The sequence below is a fragment of the Thalassophryne amazonica genome, chromosome 12 (assembly GCF_902500255.1).
Source record: "Thalassophryne amazonica chromosome 12, fThaAma1.1, whole genome shotgun sequence".
Classification (NCBI taxonomy): Eukaryota; Metazoa; Chordata; class Actinopteri; order Batrachoidiformes; family Batrachoididae; genus Thalassophryne; species Thalassophryne amazonica.
The window spans coordinates 74,524,815-74,543,434 of NC_047114.1; the positions used below are offsets into that span (position 1 = coordinate 74,524,815).

The 18,620-nt window shown below is 41.3% G+C and overlaps 1 protein-coding gene across 1 annotated transcript in view; it reads left to right on the forward strand.

Annotated features, from left to right (window-relative positions):
• Window positions 1–9,743: 9,743 nt before the first annotated feature.
• agap3 (ArfGAP with GTPase domain, ankyrin repeat and PH domain 3) overlaps window positions 9,744–18,620 on the forward strand; it is a 213,041-nt gene continuing 204,164 nt past the window's right edge. The window contains exon 1 of the mRNA XM_034183336.1: window positions 9,744–11,729. Within this exon, the coding sequence (XP_034039227.1) occupies window positions 10,313–11,729 (1,417 nt within the window). The 5' untranslated portion in view covers window positions 9,744–10,312. The remainder of the gene's footprint in view (window positions 11,730–18,620) is intronic.

The following is an 18,620-nucleotide window of genomic DNA, read 5'->3' on the forward strand; positions in this document are numbered from 1 at the left end:
CAATCAGCTAAAATTAACTGTCATAAAGACTCCATCATCTGTGGTGATTGACGTCTCGGGTTTAAACTGGAGCAGTTCTTGCTGTTGAATCTCTTCTGTGATGATGCTAATGAGTGTTTCATGAGATCAGAAGTTTCTTCAATCAAAGCCACTTTCTGATTGCTGGGAATAATTTCCTCAACTTTTTTTTTTACCTGTTGCCACCACTTATATATGCATGATAACGTGGCTGTGAAATTTGAGGAATTATTTAAAGCATGACATCAACACTGCAGAGAAGTCGTGAATGTTTGCGTCCTCAGTTGGTGAACCTTGTGAGTCATTGCTGAGAGCTGTGACACTTACACCTCTCCCTGAATGCTTGTGAATAATGCAAATGACACAGGGATATTTGTGCTTTCACAGAGTAGATAACACCTGAGGTTTTGTCTTGTTGCACAATGCCAGCTGCCCATCAGGTGCATTGAGGAAAAGTAACATTATTGGTATAAAAGAAGACCTGCCTACATGGCTCATCTAATGACAGGAAGCAGCTTTCATCTACTGTTCCTGTTGATAACGAGAGGAAACAAGCTCTCTCCATGGAAGGGCGCACATATGTGCCTGCTGTCTACCTCTCACTGACTAATACGGGCTCTGGGTTGGTAAGTATTTCTCATGTGGAAGGGATGCATCATGCAATCTGTGAGACAACATAACCGTTTGCCGTACAACACATAAGCAGTGTCGGCTGTGTCTGGTGTTCCGGATGTCCTGTTTTTGTTGCAACTGGTGTTCTGATGGCGTGTTCCATTTACCTCAGACGTTGCAAGTCACGACTGTTAATGTTGTCACACTCGAGGTAGATGTTCCAGTTTCCACCAGGGCTGCCACGATTAGCCGGCTAGTCACGATTACGTCGACTATCAAACTTGTTGGCAACTAATTTAATAATCAACTTCATCTTTTATTTTTTTAAGCTTTGTTTTTCTCTCAAAGCTGCTGCTGCATCTTCCGTTGTCTTTCTGTCCTTGACATACATGCACAGTAGTGGTAATCCGGGTCAGCCGTGATGTCACCGGAAAAGTTATGCCTAAACAATATCATGGCTAGTCGGCAGCGAAGCTCAAAAGTTTGGGAGCATTTTCACCAGATTAAAGAGAAAAACATGCAATACAAAATCTGCAAGGCAGAGCTTGCCTTTCACGGCAGTACAATGGCGATGCAGGAACATTTGAGAAGGAAGCACATTGTGGCTGATTCAGACCAAGAGGGACAGTCGTCTCGGTAAGGTAATTGGCTACTTAGCCACTAACAATAACATCTATAGTGAGCTACTTACTTTGTTGTAAACATTAACATTAGGGCCACTTCACACAAGTGCGAATGTGGTCAAATTGTGCAAAAAGTGCGCATGAAGCAGGAATCGAATGCAAAACGTGTAATTTCTTAGCTGCTTCCAACGCCTTATGCAGCTGTTGCTACAACTGTTTGCCCACACCATTGGCTGAAAGACAGAGTGTGCGCAGTGAGAGTCCATCGAACCCTCTCGTGGCAGGTACCGGCCAAATTCCAACTGACACACACCGCTTACTTGGCACTTTGAAAATGTGTGACCATTCACACTATTAACATGACAACAGTCAGCAGACAATCACTGTCAAGCTGGATGTGAAATTTGTCGAAGTGCTCCACAAGTGTGGCTTTGCAAACAGACACAGTGATATGTTAGTGTGTGTGCTGAACTGACAGGAGGTGTGGCCACCGACAGAAGCTGCTGTGGAGAGCTGTCATTCTGGACGTCATGGCTGGACATCACATACTGTGTTTGGATGGACATGGACTAATAACTGCCCACTGTGATGCATGTGTGTCTGCTTGCTGTCATCAAGTGGACATAAAAAAAACATATATTGCTGTGGTGACGGGCTGCAGCGAGTGAGTGATCTGACTGTCACATCACCCACGTGAGCTCGGTTCCACATGGCGTGGTGTCAGTCCTGTGGCGCGCCGTCCACAAGACACGTGTGTTGGGCAGGATGCGCACACAGGGTAGGTAGACATATCGGATGAGTAGATGTGGACACGAGAAGAACGAACTGCTTCATCGCTCATGTCATTTCATGACTGTACATCTGTGACTGTGGGTCATCTTCAGAGGAACAGATGGATCATATTTGTATTACTCGCTTGATAAGAGGGATTCAATAACATGCGATGTTTTTATATGGTGTGTGGTTTTATTTTTTTTTTAAATACGTGTCCTTCCTGATATCAGGCAGTTTCCTGCATCTTCCACAGGACAGTGTTTGTAGTTCAGTGGTAAAATTTCTGACTGGCAATCAGAGCTTTAGGAAAGCGCGGGTTTGAATCCCGTGGGTGACATGTATTTTTTTTAATTTAATAATCCATGTCACGTGACATACAAAGCACCAATCAAATGACAAGGATCCGCTCAACCGTTATATAATATGGAATATGCTTCAATATGATTGGAGCATTTTTAAATTTTGTCCCCTGTGTAATTCTTAAAACTAACTTCTACCTGGCCCCCTATTAAAAATTCTAGTAGACACTCTGTTTTTTCAAAACAGTAATGTCGAAGGAGTATTTGTGTCATATTTGGTGCACTCGCCACCATTTGAAGGATTCGTCTGTAAATGTTCTCTTATCTGCTGCACTGTGTGAAATAATGACGAATCAAGCATCAAGCTCTACCCAATGGTTTTTCAGGGCCACTCTTACAGTGGGGCCAAAAAGTACTTAGTCAGCCCCTGATTGTGCAAGTTTTCCTACTTAGAAAGATGAGAGAGATCTGTAATTTTCATCATAGGTACACTTCAACTATAAGAGACAAAATGAGAAAAAAAATCCAGGAAATCACACTGTAGGATTTTTAAAGAATTTATTTGTAAATTATGGTGGAAAATAAGTATTTGGTCACTCACAAACAAGCAAGATTTCTGGCTCTCACAGACCTGGAACTTCTTCTTTAAGAAGCTCTTCTGCCCTCCACCTGTTACCTGTATTAATGGCACCTGTTTGAACTTGTTATCTGTATAAAAGACACCTATCCACAGCCTCAAAGAGTCAGACTCCAAACTCAACCATGGCCAAGACCAAAGAGCTGTTGAAGGACACCAGGAAGAAAATTGTAGATGTGCACTAGGCTGGGAACAGTGATTCTACAATAGTCAAGCAGTTTGGTGTGAATAAATCAGCTGTGGGAGAAATTGTAAGAAAATGGAAGACATACAAGACCATTGATAATCTCCCTCGATCTGGGGCTCCACGCAAGATCTCATCCCGTGAGTTCAAAATGATCTTGAAAACGGTGAGCAAAAATCCCAGAACTACACAAAGGGACCTGATGAATGACCTGCAGAGAGCTGGGACCAAAGTAACAAAGGCTACACACTACACAGAGAGGGACTCAGATCCTGCAGTGCCAGGCGTGTTCCCCTGCTTAAGCCAGTACATGTCCAGGCCTGTCTGAAGTTTGCCAGAGAGCATATGGATGATCCAGAAGAGGATTGGGAGAATATCATGTGGTCAGATTAAACCAAAATAGAACTTTTTAGTAAAAACTCAACTAGTCATGTTTGGAGGAAGAAGAATGCTGAGTTGCATCCCAAGAAAACCATACCTACTGTGAAGCATGGGGGTGGAAACATCATGTTTTGGGGCTGTTTTTCTGCAAGGGGTGGCTGATCCGTGTTAAGGGAAGAATGAACGTGGCCATGTATCATGAGATTTTAAGCCAAAACCTCCTTCCGTCAGTGAGAACATTGAAGATGCAACGTGGCTGGGTCTTCCAGCATGACAGTGATCCCAAAAACACCGCTCAGGTAACCAAGGAGTAGCTCCGTAAAAAGCATTTCACGGTCCTGGAGTGGCCAAGCCAGTCTCCAAACCTCAACCCCATAGAAAATTTGTTGAAGGAGTTGAAAGTCCATGTTGCCCAGCAACAGCCCCAAAACATCACTGCTGTAGAGGAGATCTGCATGGAAGAATGGGCCAAAATACGAGCTACAGTATGTGCAAACGTGGTGAAGATGTTTGACCTCTGTCATTACCAACAAATATTATGTTATAAAGTAATGAATTGAACTTTTGTTATTGACTAAATACTTATTTTCCACCATAATTTACAAATAAATTATTTAAAAATCCTACAATGTGATTTCCTGGATTTTTTTTTTTTCTCATTTTGTCTCTCATAGTTGAAGTGTACCTATGATGAAAATTACAGACCTCTCTCATCTTTCTAAGTAGGAGAACTTGCACAATCAGGGACTAATTACTTTTTTTACCGCACTGTAAATATACGAGGTCTATTAGATAATAAACCAACCCTTTTATTATTTTTTTTAACTATATGGATTTGAATGACGTGCGATTACACCAATCATGCTTGAACCCTCGTGCGCATGCGTGAGTTTTTTCACGCGTGTCGGTGACGTCATTTCCCTGTGGGCAGGCCTTGAGTGAGATGTTTCCGCCCTCTCGGCTGAATTCCTTTGTTTCACACGCTACTCGAGACGGCGCGCGTTGCTTTATCAAATTTTTTCTGGACCTGTGAGGAATATCTGAGTGGACACTATTCAAGAAATTAAGCTGGTTTTCGGTGAAAAGTTTAACGGCTGATGAGAGATTATGGGGTGTTTCTATCGGTGTAAGGACTTCCCACGGAGCGGGATGTCGTGTAGCGCTTCCAGGCGCCGTCGTCGGCCTGTTTCGACCTGAAAACATCCTAATTTAAGGCTTAATTCACCCAGGACGTCGTGAGAGAACAGAGAAGATTCAGAAGAGGCCGGCATGAGGACTTTATGTGGACATTCCACTGTTTAAGGACATTTTTTAATGAAAGACATGCACGCAAATTCGCCAAGTCGTCACGGAAACGACTTGGCGAATTTGCGCCGCGACAGGAAAAACACCTCCGTGTTGAAAACCATTTGTAAAATTCAGGCGGCTTTTGATGGCTTTCAACAAGTGAGTAACTGAGAAATTGTTTAACAGCTTGGGCATGTTCCAACTTGCCCGTTAAGGTTTCCAACACGGAGGTGTTTTTCCTGTCGCGAGCCCCCGCGGTCGGGTCCGGCCCGACATGCGACTCTGCCCGCACGTTCTTTCATTACAAAATGTCCGTTAACAATGGAATGTCCGAATAAACTTCTTCTGAAAGTTCTCTGTTCCCTGACGACTTCCTGGGTCAACAGAGCCTGAAATGTGGAAGTTTTCAACTTGAAACGGCGAGACGCTGCCGCCTCGAAGCGCAGATCGCCGTCAGGCACCGTGGGCTGTCCTTACGGCGACACTACCGGACCAAAATCTCTCATCAGCCGTTAAAAGTTTTACCGAAAACCAGCTGAATTTATCGAATGGTGTCCACTCAGTTGTGCCTTAGTTTTGAAAAAATTTTGATCAAACAAAGCAGCAGTCTCTGAGTCATTCCTAAACAATGAAAAAATCGATGAGAGGGTGGGCGACTCCTCACTCAAAGACTGCCCACAGGCGAATGACGTAACCGACAGGCGTGAAAAACTCTCGCATTCCCACGAGGGTTCAAGCATGTCTGATGTAATCACACGTGATTCAAATCCATATGGTTTTGGAAAAAAATAAGGTCGGATACTTTTCTAATAGACCTCGTATGTTCCAAAGCAAGGACTTGAGGTAAGGTTACAGAGTGAAACAACAAAACACATGTTCATGTTTGTGGCAGTGATGTACATGAATAAACACAATGTAATATCCAACAACCAACCAATTCTGTGTATCCAAATTGAGATAGAGTTGGAGAAGGATTCAGAAACTTCAAAACATGCTAATCCAGTTTTTCTGAATTCCTTTCCTACTACTGTTGAAATATTCTTATACGATGGAGAAGAAAAGTGTGCAACATTTAGCTATTGGCTGGAGGAGGACAGAGGAGAATACAAGAGGAGCTTTGTTACCTGTTTGGCTTGTTGAAATCCAAGGACTTCTTCCAGTGCAGTTTCCTGAGTAATAACAGCCAAGAGGGCAGCAGATGACATCTTCATTATGAAAAACCATGAGGAACGGACTTCAAACAAGCAGTGAATCGTGTCTTATACTGGTCAGCTGTCTGGTAGTTAAAAAAAAAAAATCTGATTCTACTGGCAACACAGATGCGACAGAAGGCTAACATGCTTTACCTAACAACTAAGCTGCATCTACAGAACTGAAAGAATAATCATGGAAGAGCAAAAAATTAAAAGATGATCAACAATTTGTGACATTTTTCCAGGTGGATTTTTCTTTTTAAATTTATTGCGATATTGCAAATCATGGAGAAGAACCTGCGAGATTCTAACTGCACTATGTTGCTTTGCTTCGGGGGTCGTAGGGGAACTCGACGCGGCTGTAACCGATGGAGCGAACAAGAGTATTTGCTTGCAGATGAGCCTCAGATCATTCTAAACTCCTATTTCCAAGACGCAGGTAAAAACTACCACAGGTGGGACATCAGTGCTATCACAGTGTTGCCACATGCTTCAATTCATAGGCTTTCTAACAAATGAAGCTGAAATTTTGCTTGTTTTGCACATGTACGTGTGATTACACACTGTGCTGAAATGTCATGCAGCAGCCTTCCTGGTACAATACCTTAAATTTTTCAGTGTTTTCATTGTTACACCACCCAGTCATCTGATTGAAACACAAATGAAAAAATATGCACCATTTACTCGAATTTACTCGTGTACTACTTATGTGAAAAACAAGGCTTTGCTTCAAGTAGCTTATTATAACATCATTTTCAATTAACTTTTTATTGAAACTCTCAAGAAACGATCAACATTAACCTGTTAGAGGGTTTCAGGGTAGCGAATGAAAAGCTTCATGAATCAGCTCCTCATATTCTGAAACAACATACTTTTAAAAATTTATTGTTTTTATTTGATTATTTCTCAGCTACCCTTTGAGAGCAAATCTCTTCACAAATGTTAATGTATATTCCTTTACAAGGAGCAGTTGTGGGCACAGTTCAGCTAATCAGTTAGCAGCTAATTTGTGAAGCTATGTTGTCATTCGCGGACTAGCTTGTCATCTAACGTTGACAACCATGAATGAACCAGGTAGCTTACATTACACTTTGTTCTGCTAATTTTATGTTAGCTAACACGCCATAAACACTCGTAAACCCTAAAAATCATGTTTGGTCCTGTTGGTGCTTAAACACTAATCTAATAAGCAAAATTGACAAGCGGAACAAAGGCAACAAGCATCAGTTTGAACAGATGAAGGAGCAGGTGGTCAACCCAGAGAAAATGCATTGATTAGATTATTCAAATGATTTTCTATGTGTTTTTAATCATTTTATATTTCTTATTCATGTAATATTTTGTGGTGTGAATAAACTATATGCTGAAGGTAAACTGCTGTTGACTTTCATTTAATTTTTTTTACATCTTAATCACCATCTGGTCTCAGCATGCTCGAACTTTTTGGGAACCCGCAGTGTATTCGCCATTTAAATTTTAACTTTTATGCCTGTTTCTCAGAATTTTATAGCCATCCTCAAAGGGAAAATAAAACTTGAGCCAAAAGTAATTAATATCCTAAAAGTTAGCTGTAAATAGTTAACTGTGGCTTCAGCTAATTGCTTTTTAGCAGTTTATCACTTTCGCGTTATCACAATTGACATTTCATGGTTATCAAAGCTAACTTTTAAGTTAGCTGTGCCCACCACTGATGAGGGGTAACAATATTCAGAGTCTTGTGTATCCAGACAATTGAAAGAGAAAATATGTATGGAAATGAATCAAATATTAATAACACCACTGAAAATAACCAATGCAAATAATACAAACATATCAAAACTAGATATGGGTTACATATAATTCTAATCCAATTACATTTTTCAGCAAATGTGCTTGGTTAATTGTGTGAAATTTCAGACCGTATAATATGGGGTGTAAGGTCACAAAATATTCAACGTTTCAATTTAATGTATTAGTTCGCGCCCTGAATGACATCTGCGCTGCTACGCAGATGTCAATAATGGCGCTGTTAGCTGAGAGTGAGAGAAAGTTGCGTACCGATGAAAATGCCGAAATGGGTGAATTTAAGCTACCATATGAAAATATTGATGTGGATTCTGATACATAATTACCGTTTCACATTTGATGGATTTAATGGATTTTCACATTTAATGGATTACTTCGCGCCCTGACTTCTGTTGGTGCGACACTGCCTCGATGCTAATCCTCGCCGACCGAATTACCTACAGAAAAATAACCCATTTAAATGGTAGAATTGAATTAGAATGGGAATAACCCCCTTGTGTCTGATGATTTGCGGACATTCATGCTGGATTACGGTTGCAAATATCTGTTTTACCGGTAAAACTCCTTTTTACATAAAGTTCAATTTGTGACCATATAACCAGCATGAACGTCTGCAAATCATCAGACACAACAGGGTTATTCCCAAAATTCACCTCACATCAGCATTAATATTCATTTCCAGCCCCAACAGTCTCCCATTATCTCAATTAATGGTGTCCATTTGTTGATAAAAACTTCCCTCTGTAATTTTAAAATCAGAAGTCCTGTTTAGGCACTGAGGCCCATTAGTGGCGGGGACTGGCCTCGATTTCCATAGCGTAAAGTAGATGAGAGTCTATGACTCTCCTTGAATGGGATGCCAGTCTGACACAGGTTGGTTCTCCGACCGTTAACAATTAACAATTCTGAGAATTATCTCAGAATTGTTAACAATGATGCATATGCACCAAAACCGGTCATTGTCAACGATGTATGCAAATTATGTAAGCTGCTTTCAAATCATGCACCTGATTCTTTGTTTTAAAGTACTATGGTTCATGTTTTAAGGAAAGGTTTTAATGTAATGTCCAAATATATATGGCTGATGTGAGTTTGTTACAAAACATACTGCAATTCTGTAACTGTGATTTCAGAGATTGCAAGATTTCAGTTTTCTGCTTTGATTAGTAGGTACTTTTTTTTTTTTGGACCACATCGGGGCAGTGTTTCAGCCCTAAGTACAATGTACAGAGAGTTTAGAAGGTAAAGTCTGATTTGCTAAACAAGTTTTTGCCCAACGCAGTCATGTGAAAAATTTATGACTGACTTTAAATTTCAAGTTGTCTCACTGGTGCAGTTGGTGGTGGTGTAATTATATCAAGATTTAGATCCATCCAATTTTACACAAGGTTCAAAGTTAGCCATTTCTGCATCCATAACTACTGGTGTTTTAAAAAGCACACAGATTTCCCCACCATAAATGACTGTCAAACAATCTTAGGAACAAACATGGACTCTCCCACAGTGTGGATGCTTTGTAGTGGGAGTCACAGAACTGTGGTGTGTAGTTGTGTGGATGCTTTGTGTTGCTTTCACAGTCAGCATTTACATTAGTTTTCACTGGAAGAAAGGTCTATCTATTGGATTCCCCCTCAAGCATATGTGACCAAACCGTACAGCATAATTGAATAAATTTATTTGGTTCCTAAATGGTGGATTTGTGACTGTTTTGGACCCCCTTGCCCGCTTTTTAAAAAAAATTTCTCTTGGTTAATAGGATGAATAACTCAAAGTATATTTTCATGGCTATTTGTTCTGCATTGTAGTCTTTGTTGATTGTGGTTGTGAATAATCGGCTCAGTCTTCTTTCAATCTCATGTTCATGTTTGTCTATTTATGCCTCTGGGGGCTGGTTCAAGCTCCTGAGAAATCAGTAGGGCGTGTTTAAAGCCTGTGGGATCCACTCCTTGTTTTCCATGTGTCCCACGGGTTGGAAGGCAGCTGAAAGTTCAAACAGACACACACTCCCTCATACTCGGCATAGCAAGAACTCACAGATTGTCTGCGCCGCAAACAACTCGGATTGTTCACAGTTCATAACTTGCTCAAGAAGGATAATTCAGGGGCTTTTTTTGTTGTTGTTGTTTTCTTTTCTAAATTTCAACTTTTGCAGCTCTTAGAAGTTCGCTTTTCTACCCTTCGGTTTGCTTGCATGGGACAGGTAGAAAGAACAAAGTGTGGGGAGAAAGCAGCCGAAAGCAGTGCCTGTGAGAGTCTGCCGAATAGAGCAGCCAGGGGATGCAGGTGGCAGCAAGACGATCCTTGTGTATTTAAACTTTTTTCACATCTAAGGTGAAAGGTGAAGGATTATGTCAGGCAGAGGAATTCAGTCTTCATGTGAAAGTGATTCTGAGCAAAGCCTCAACAGCACCCGGGCACCATGTGACCATTCGCTTTTGCAGTATGGTCACTACTAGGAGGCAACCGTGTCTGTCTTCCTGTAAGGGACACATGCCGAAGAGCCGGTGTGAGCGCTGGAAATGGGCTGGGACACCCACACCCCGGTGGAGAATTATCAGCCGGGAGGAGAGATAATTAACGCAGTGCCAATGGACAGCCACAGGCTGGGTGGGACACAACAAGAGCTTGACAGGTGGGCCTCCATGAGTTGTACACACAGAGCTGGTAGGCGAAAAGAGGACGTGGTTTTGGAAGAGAATGAGGAGGAGTTGGCGGAAGTGGAGGGAAAAATGAAGACAGACGGGTTTCTAAAACAGTACACCGAGAATGCAGGTGACTCTTTTCAACAAGCTAAAGACTTGGTGGAGTTGGCTGCTAGAACTCCTCAGCTAGATAACCGTCAGCAAAATATTGAAGGTGTAGTGTTACGCTCTGCCACCATCTTTGGGAATCATGGCATTGCTGCAGGTCATAGGTCCTTGCCTCGGGCCATGTTTCGTGGACTACATCTGGATGAAGCTTTACATGGCAGGAAAGGTGTGAGCATGCATGGTGACCAGCGTCCTGAGCAAGAAAGACCATTCCGGAGGCCAAGGAGCGTGTGCATGCTGGCAGGCCCGGGCTCAATCTTGCCAGAGTCGCCGACTTGTGAAGCTTTTGTCAGTGGAGGCTTCTCAGTAAGCACCCATTTACACAGGAGCAGGAAAACTGAGCTTACGGCTGTGGATGGTGTTGGTCCTGATGGAGTACAGCAGCTTCCCTCAGAGGTGATCCCTAGGGTCCGCCAGAGAAGCTGGAAGCAAAGACCGGTTAGTATGACTGTTCTGGAGCTAAGGAAGAACGTCTCTGAAGATGAACTAGACAGTCAGAAGAGTTCCACTCGTATGAGCCATGATGGGGGCGGTTTTCTTAAAGGGGGCTTCCGTTGGAAGCTGTTTGGCAAAACTTCTCAAGATAAAAGCAAAGAAAGTGAACGTGGGAAATCTTCACCAAAGGACAGCAAATCAGATGCTCCTAAAACCATGTTGAGCTCCTTAAGACGGAGCCTCAGTCTACGAATCAAGAGAACTCGGCCCCGGGAGAAAATCACCATAGAGCCCGAGATGATGTCAAAGGAGACTAAGAGTGCTGATGAGGACAGAACAATGACTCTGCGGCCTTTCTCCTACCTTACAGGAAGAATTCTTCCATCTTCCAGTGGGCCAGTAGAGGATGGGGGCATGCACTACATTCAGTACCACAGCAGGGGAAAGGTCAAGGTAATGGAGGTGCCTGACTGTCCGGCTAAGCTGTCTACCAAACCAACTCAGGAAGAGCCGAGCATATGGCAGCTCATAGCCAGTCGTTTCAGGAGGAAAGAACAACCGCAAAGTGGCAAGTGTGGGTCTCAGCAGTCCCTAAGCAAAGACACCAGCCAATATACCCTGGACAGGAGCAATAAATCACAGTCAGTTACCATAGAGACACTGGCAAGTGTAGACTCCACCAAAGGTCAAGGTAAGATCTGCAAAACCCTTAGTTACAGCATAAAAAGTTAGTGTTTTTAAAAAAAAATGAAAGCCAACTTTTTAAAGAGGGAAAGACAAATGAAAAACACATGGCGAGTTATAAATTTGGATAGCATTCACAAACGTCTGGTTCCAGAGAGTCCTTTTGGAATTTCTATTTTGGGTAATTTATTCCGACAGTGTGGCATGGTTTTCCACAGCACTTACTCTTCATCATGTAAGACTATTTTACGTCCACTTGCTGAGTAGGTGGGCACAGTAAGCTCAAATCACTGATAACAACCTTGTGGTGGTATCGGCATATTGGAATTACCGTCTGTTGAACTTTAACGCTGTAGCATTGAAACAGATAGTGGCTGTAAATGCAGTTGCTCTCTGAGTTAAGAGCCCTTACGTGCTATAATGATGTGGCAGAGAAAACGCAGTTACTGTTTTTAAAGGTTATCTTTGACAACGGAATGAGTTTGTCTTGTTGCGTGGAAGGGCAATCGAAGAGAAGCAAATATTTGTAACTACCTAAAATAATGTGATTTGCCAGATTCTGTGCTCAGTTTTACATCTCCACGCCAAGACTTAATTAGTTATCTGTGACGGCTTAACAATGCCTATGCGATGTTATTTGTTATTATGTCGACCTTTGAACCCATGAAGCAGATATTTCCTTTTTAAGTTCTTAAAGGTCCTGATGTCACCTTTGTTGATCTCTCGGTCTGTTTGTACTCTTGCGTGACGTGTTGCCAAGGACACCGGTGTCTTGCGGTGGAGTGTCGAGCAGTGTTTGCGTGTGTGTGTGTTCCACTGTAGAGTCAGTCAGGCATTAGGAATGTAGGTGTGCCGATCACTTTGAGTACAGTTAGGTGTTCAGCACCCAGGGCGGGACTTGCCACTTGTTGCTACCTGCCTAAGTGTTTGCGTCAACATTAAATCCAGAAAGGCTTAAGCCCGGCCCTCACTTGGCTTTGTGAACGTACGCTTTTTACACACAAAGAGGAGCAGTGGCGGGGTGAGGGGGTTTGAGGTGTGTAAACTCTACCCACCCTCACCTGCTGATGAACAAAGCCACTCTGTCGTGCCCTTGGGTGCATGAGTGATCGGTGAACCGTGCGCAGGGATGAGGGCTGTCTGTGGGTTTACAGTGGAGGAGGGGCGATGCACTTATCTAATGAGGGCTGAAATATTTGGGATGGTGCTGCAGACACAATGACCTTCACTGTGGAATAAGTGAAGCTTTAAGGTGTTGCTGCAGAAAAGTGCTCGCTGAGGCGTATTTACTGTGACTTGCCAAGACTTGACGTTGCGTAAGTGGAAATGTGCGGAGATTTCCCAGTGTGCATTTCAGTAAACAGTGATCAAGCCTCCTTTATGTGGAATCTGACATCAAATTTATTCATGAGCATAAAATTCCCTTTTGGTATGTCTGATATGAGAAAGTTTCCTGTGGATTCCTGCCAGCAACAGTTTCTGTATGTTTAAGTTGTGCAAATTTTTGGAAATATTGACTCACAATACAGAAAACCTCTGGCTGATTTGGGGGCATGATGAGGTCAGAGATAATCATGTGATATTTATAGATTCCCCATTGATGCTGGCTTGGACAAGTCTTTCTAATAGATGTGAAGAAAGAGGCTATTGTGATGAAGAAGTCGGACTGCGTTTCTATAGCGATTTTCCACGTAGCAGATGCTCAAAGCACTTTACCATGATGCCTCACATTAACTCCCCAGCCAGCGCCGGTACTCATTTTTACACCTGGGTGGACTGAGGCTATGTAGATTAACTGTCTTGCCCAAGGACGAGACAGTTTGCACAAAGTCACCTGTGTGCTTGCTCTAGGGGTTGGTAAGGTTAGACCTTATTTGTGTGAAGCACCTTGAGGCAACTTTGTTGTGATTTGGTGCTATATAAATGAAAGTAAATTAAATGAAAATGAAAAGGACACAGCCATGTAACATGAGTGGGATTCGAACTCAGGTCTACATATTGGCAGGCCAACAACGTATCCACTGAGGTACCTGCTCGAGAATGGTCATGTCTGTCTGCTTGTTTGTATGTGTAGATATCTTAAAAATAGAGCCCGACCGATATATCGGCCGGCCGATATAAGCCTTTTTCAAAGTACTCACTATCGGCCAAAATTTTGCCAATAGAACGCCGATAATTTCTCATAAACAGAACAGTTACTGAAAGTTTGTGTCAGCAATGTAAAATGTCCTTGCACCGTTTGTCCAGTAGATGGAGCTCTGACTCCGTTCAACTGAGAGCTGCTTACAGCCCTGCTTAAATGTGTTGATCACCGGCCCCTGTAGTTCGCCGTCACACTGCACTGATCGGCTGACAAAAGCATACAAGTAAGTTTATAAGGATCTATATCCTTATCCTGAACCTATATCTAAGTTGCAGCAACAAGAGGTACAAGATCAGATGTATTTCACAACTCCTTTTAAGGATATGTATTTGCTAATTTCACAAAGGTTTAATACTTGATTGCATTTTTTGAACTTGAAAATTCTTCTCTGTTATAAAGTTAATCAATATGAGGACAAAGCTTCAGCTTTCATTCAGCTCAAAAAAGATTCTATTCATTTAAAAAAAAAATATATATATATATATAGGCTGATTTATCGGCTATCGGCAAATCAGCCAATTTATCGATTCTCTGCATTTTTTTCATCCAAATATCGTTATTGGCATCGGCCTCAAAAAATCCATATCGGTCGGGCTCTACTTAAAAACACAACTAGCGATTGATAAACAAGCAGGCACATAAACTCCTCACAACACAGGTCATGCCACTGTCATGGGTTTAAGGTCAAAGTCAAATAAACATTCATTGTTTGCTGTCCGAGGGGATGTCTTCAAAATGCAGAGAAATTTTCACTCAAACTTGATTATTAATTCAAAACAGGGCTTGCCAAGATAATAGGTCAAAGGTCAACATGATTATTTAGGTGCCGTGTCCATATAGTGTTTTGTTCTGGGCACCAGATGCTCTTTTCAGTTGCTCAAAATGAGAAAGGAGCAAACAGTATATGCAGCCACCTCCAGGACAAAAAATAATTAAAATGCTGTACCCAGCATCTTTTTTTCAAAGCGTACCACTTAGCTTGTGTAGAAGCTCTGAGCACTTTTAAGATGAAAAACCTTGTACTGTTCAGAAAAAACATTTTGACATCACTGCAGTGCTCTTTCAGGCAACTGAGAGAAGAGGTTTATTTTTGCTCATTTGCCATTCAAAATACATCACAATGGAGACAAAAAAACCAACTCATCTTTGATAGCAGATTGAACAGATGCTCGGTTCTTGCTGAGGGTGAGTACTTTTTATTAATGTGCATTATAAGGTCGGATACTGTGGAGACTTTTAAATCATGTTTAAAGACTCATTTGTTTTCCTTGTTTTATCATTAGTGTTTTGTGTTTTTATTTTCGTATTCTTTTATGGTTTTGTCTTTTTGTTTTTAAAATTTGAATTCAGTTTTTTCTGTTTTTATTATGTTGTGTGAAGCGCTTTGAGATGATTTCATCATGAATAGGCGCTATATAAATTAATAAATTTGATTTTGATTTGATAAGCTAGTCATGAACTGTTTATTGTTGTCATAGAAACAAATTCCGTACCGAGGTTTCTTTTTTCCATTTGAAAACACTGAAACCGTTGGGATGAAGCATTTGTAAGTGCTCTCTTTGCTCTTTTCTGCCCAAAAAAATGCCACATGGACACAGGGCTTTGTTTTCTCTTGTGTGTGTAGTACTCTTTTTTTCTCTCTGTCCATTTAGTTTTTTCTTTTTCTTTCTTCTTTCTTTCTTTCCTTGTTTTCTGTCTTTATTTTTGTTTTCTGTGCACTTGTTTGTAACTTAGGTTTAATTGAAATAAAAAAGAATGCTGTAAGATAAGATAAAACTTTATTGATCTCACAGAGGAGAAATTCACGTTACGTAGATCAACCTCTTTCTGCTTGCACAAAATAAAGATTTTAAATTAGAATTTTGCTTTTTATTAGAAAAGCTAAATCTTTATTGTCACTTGGACGACAAACGCACAATTTTAAGAACGCGGGGACATGACTTTACACCATGTTGTGTCCTCTCACCTGAGGGAAAATGGGAATTGACAGCGTATTGAAGAATCACAGTTTGGGCTGACAGAAGTGAACGCTCCTAATAACTTAACGTTTCTCATATTTGAGCATCCATCACAGAAAAGATCAAATCGGGTACATTCTGTCTCTGCTCGAGTTTACAATTCGGTACAAGGTGAACAAACGCCTTCTGTTCTTTCTTTGAAATAAAAAGTTTTCAGCACCAAGTCTCCAAACTGCTGAAGGAAGTTTGAGAGAAGTTTTAAGGCAGTAAGATGTTGGCCCGATGAGTGCGTTCACTCATCGGGCCAACGTTTTGTTTATTATTAGCCACATTCATACAAAATCCTTTCTCCAGGGTTGTGTGGACTTGTGATTTGAGTTTTAATTTGTAACCACTCTTAAACAATCACAATACAATTGTTTGTTTCCCCGATGTAGTACCTCATTCCCTATGCACCTAACTCAGCCACCTTCCTGGTTCTCTTTTTTTCTTTCACTGCTAAATTCATGCAAAATCCTTTCTGCAGTGTTGTGTTTTATTTGAGTTTTGACATGTTATACGACTGTGAAACAATCAGAAACATTTATTTCTCTTATGAAGTACATTTGTGTATAGAAACGGTCATTCTATCTCACTCGCAACCTCACTTGCTCCTAATACTTCATCAACATCCAGAAGGTGGCAAACACATGGGATACTACATGTGCAAAACAAAGCTGCTTTCTATGTTGATCTGATGTATTAAAGTTTTCTTTATCTTCCTCTATTGGAATTTGATCAGTTACAAGATGATAGAATATATTATTTTTGAGTTAATTTATCTAGTATCTCATTGTATTTTTACCTTCTTTTTTAAAATAATACCTTTGTGTAGGGTGTTTTCCAAAACCTAGGAATACTTGTAGTGCAAGTCGCTCAGTGGGATAGAATAGTCTTTATTTTCATTGTACGGCGGGGGGGGGGTACAAAAAAATTGGGGCTATGGATTACCAATATATATAGACTTGGTTTTGATTTCCAGTAATGTTACTTGTCCCAATCCTTAGACAAGACACTTAAACTGCGTTATCCCAGTCCGTGCTGTAAATGTGTACCGCCATTGGCTGGGGAAGTAACCAGTGTCAGACTACGGGTCCATTCAGGGGAATTCCTAAACTTTCATCCGATTCATGCCATGGATTCCAGGGAATACGCACAGACACCAATGGGTCTCATTACTTGAATTCATTTTATTCAATTTATATTGCGCCAAATTGCAACAACGTCGCCTCAAGGCGCCTCACATAAAAACAGCTCAAAAACAATATAAAATAATAATTAAAAAACAATGTAAAATAAAATTCAAACATCAAAAACACAATTCAGAGTTAACAATAAAACACAATAAAAAGTAAAAGAACTTAGAAGTAAAAAAGGATGCTAGCCATAAGACTGGGTAAAAAGATGTCTTTAGTGTTTTCTTAAAAATCTAAAACCACAGATTCTGAAAGTCTCTGAATGACTTACTTCTTCTATGAATAAAAGTAGAAAGCTTGAAATTACTTCACAAATTGATGATGTGAGCAATGTAATGCACACCTTCTCAAGCCTTTTTATTGTTATTTTTGGGCAAGTGATTATCTTCTGCCTGGTGACAAACTGAGGGTGGGCAGGTCAGCTGGACTGCATCAGATAGTCGTGGCATGAAGAACATTCTTGTTGGTTGATTGCTCATTTGACAAAAAAAGTTCCTGTTTAAGACCTCAACAGAACACAGTAAGATCTCAGTCCAACCCAACTGTTAAAATGGGTCCCAGCCTTGGCTTGGGAAGTAAATGTGAAGCATCATTGTAAAGCATGTTGAGCATCTGCTAGATGGAAAAGTGCTACAGACGTCCAGTCCTCCTCCTACTTCTTCTTTGATTAAGTTGCCGTCTCTGCTTGTGGCGACTGATGCCGCAGGACAATTTGGCGAAGACGTGCGCGATAAAAGTGGTGAGACTGGGAAAGCTATTTGATCGTGAGGTTGGCAAATGAGGGAAGTAAAAATAGTCACTGCTCGCAAAACTCTCACTCTGTAATTTTTGACAGTGGGAAAGCAAAGGCTGAAAAGACGATCAGAGTCTGAGTGGAAGTTTAGACCTCAAGGTTTTTCCTCTCTCATTCCAAAACCGCTGCACATTTGGCGCGCATGCTGAAACGAGCAACACGCGCACAGTTTTGTGCTCACATTGCCCCCCCCCCCCCTTCCCCTCCTTCTCATAAAATGAATTGACTGGCAGGCAATCATACTTTGGTGCCCTCTGGCTGAACGTTCATTTTTTTATTTCAGCAGACATGAGCGGTGAAGTTAAAAAAAAAAAAAGGCCAACAGACAAGCTGGCAACAAGTTCCAACCCTCCAACTCACTGACAAAGACACGGGTGTCCTCTCTAAGCATCACTAATTCTAGGTTGTTCTGTTTCCATACGAGCATTCTGGGGCACAGTAATGTGGGGGTGCTCATACTTAAAGAATGACTTAACACACAGCACATGGGTTCAATTAGCCTTTTTTTCTTTTTAAAGTGGGGGAACAGGCTGCACGTACTGTATTTGTTCCTGGATGGCAGCGTCAAGCGTCTTACCCATATTCCAATTTGCTTCTGGGTGGTTATGTGTTGGCGAGATGAAAATGTCATATGATTTCTTCAAAGGATTTCACAGTTGGGTTAGGGGGCGGAGAAGGGCATTGGATCCATCCATTTTTGTGTAAAAGCTTCCATTTCCTCCTTTTTTCTTCCTTTTCTCTGCTTTTGTGTCCATAAAAGGATAAGTGG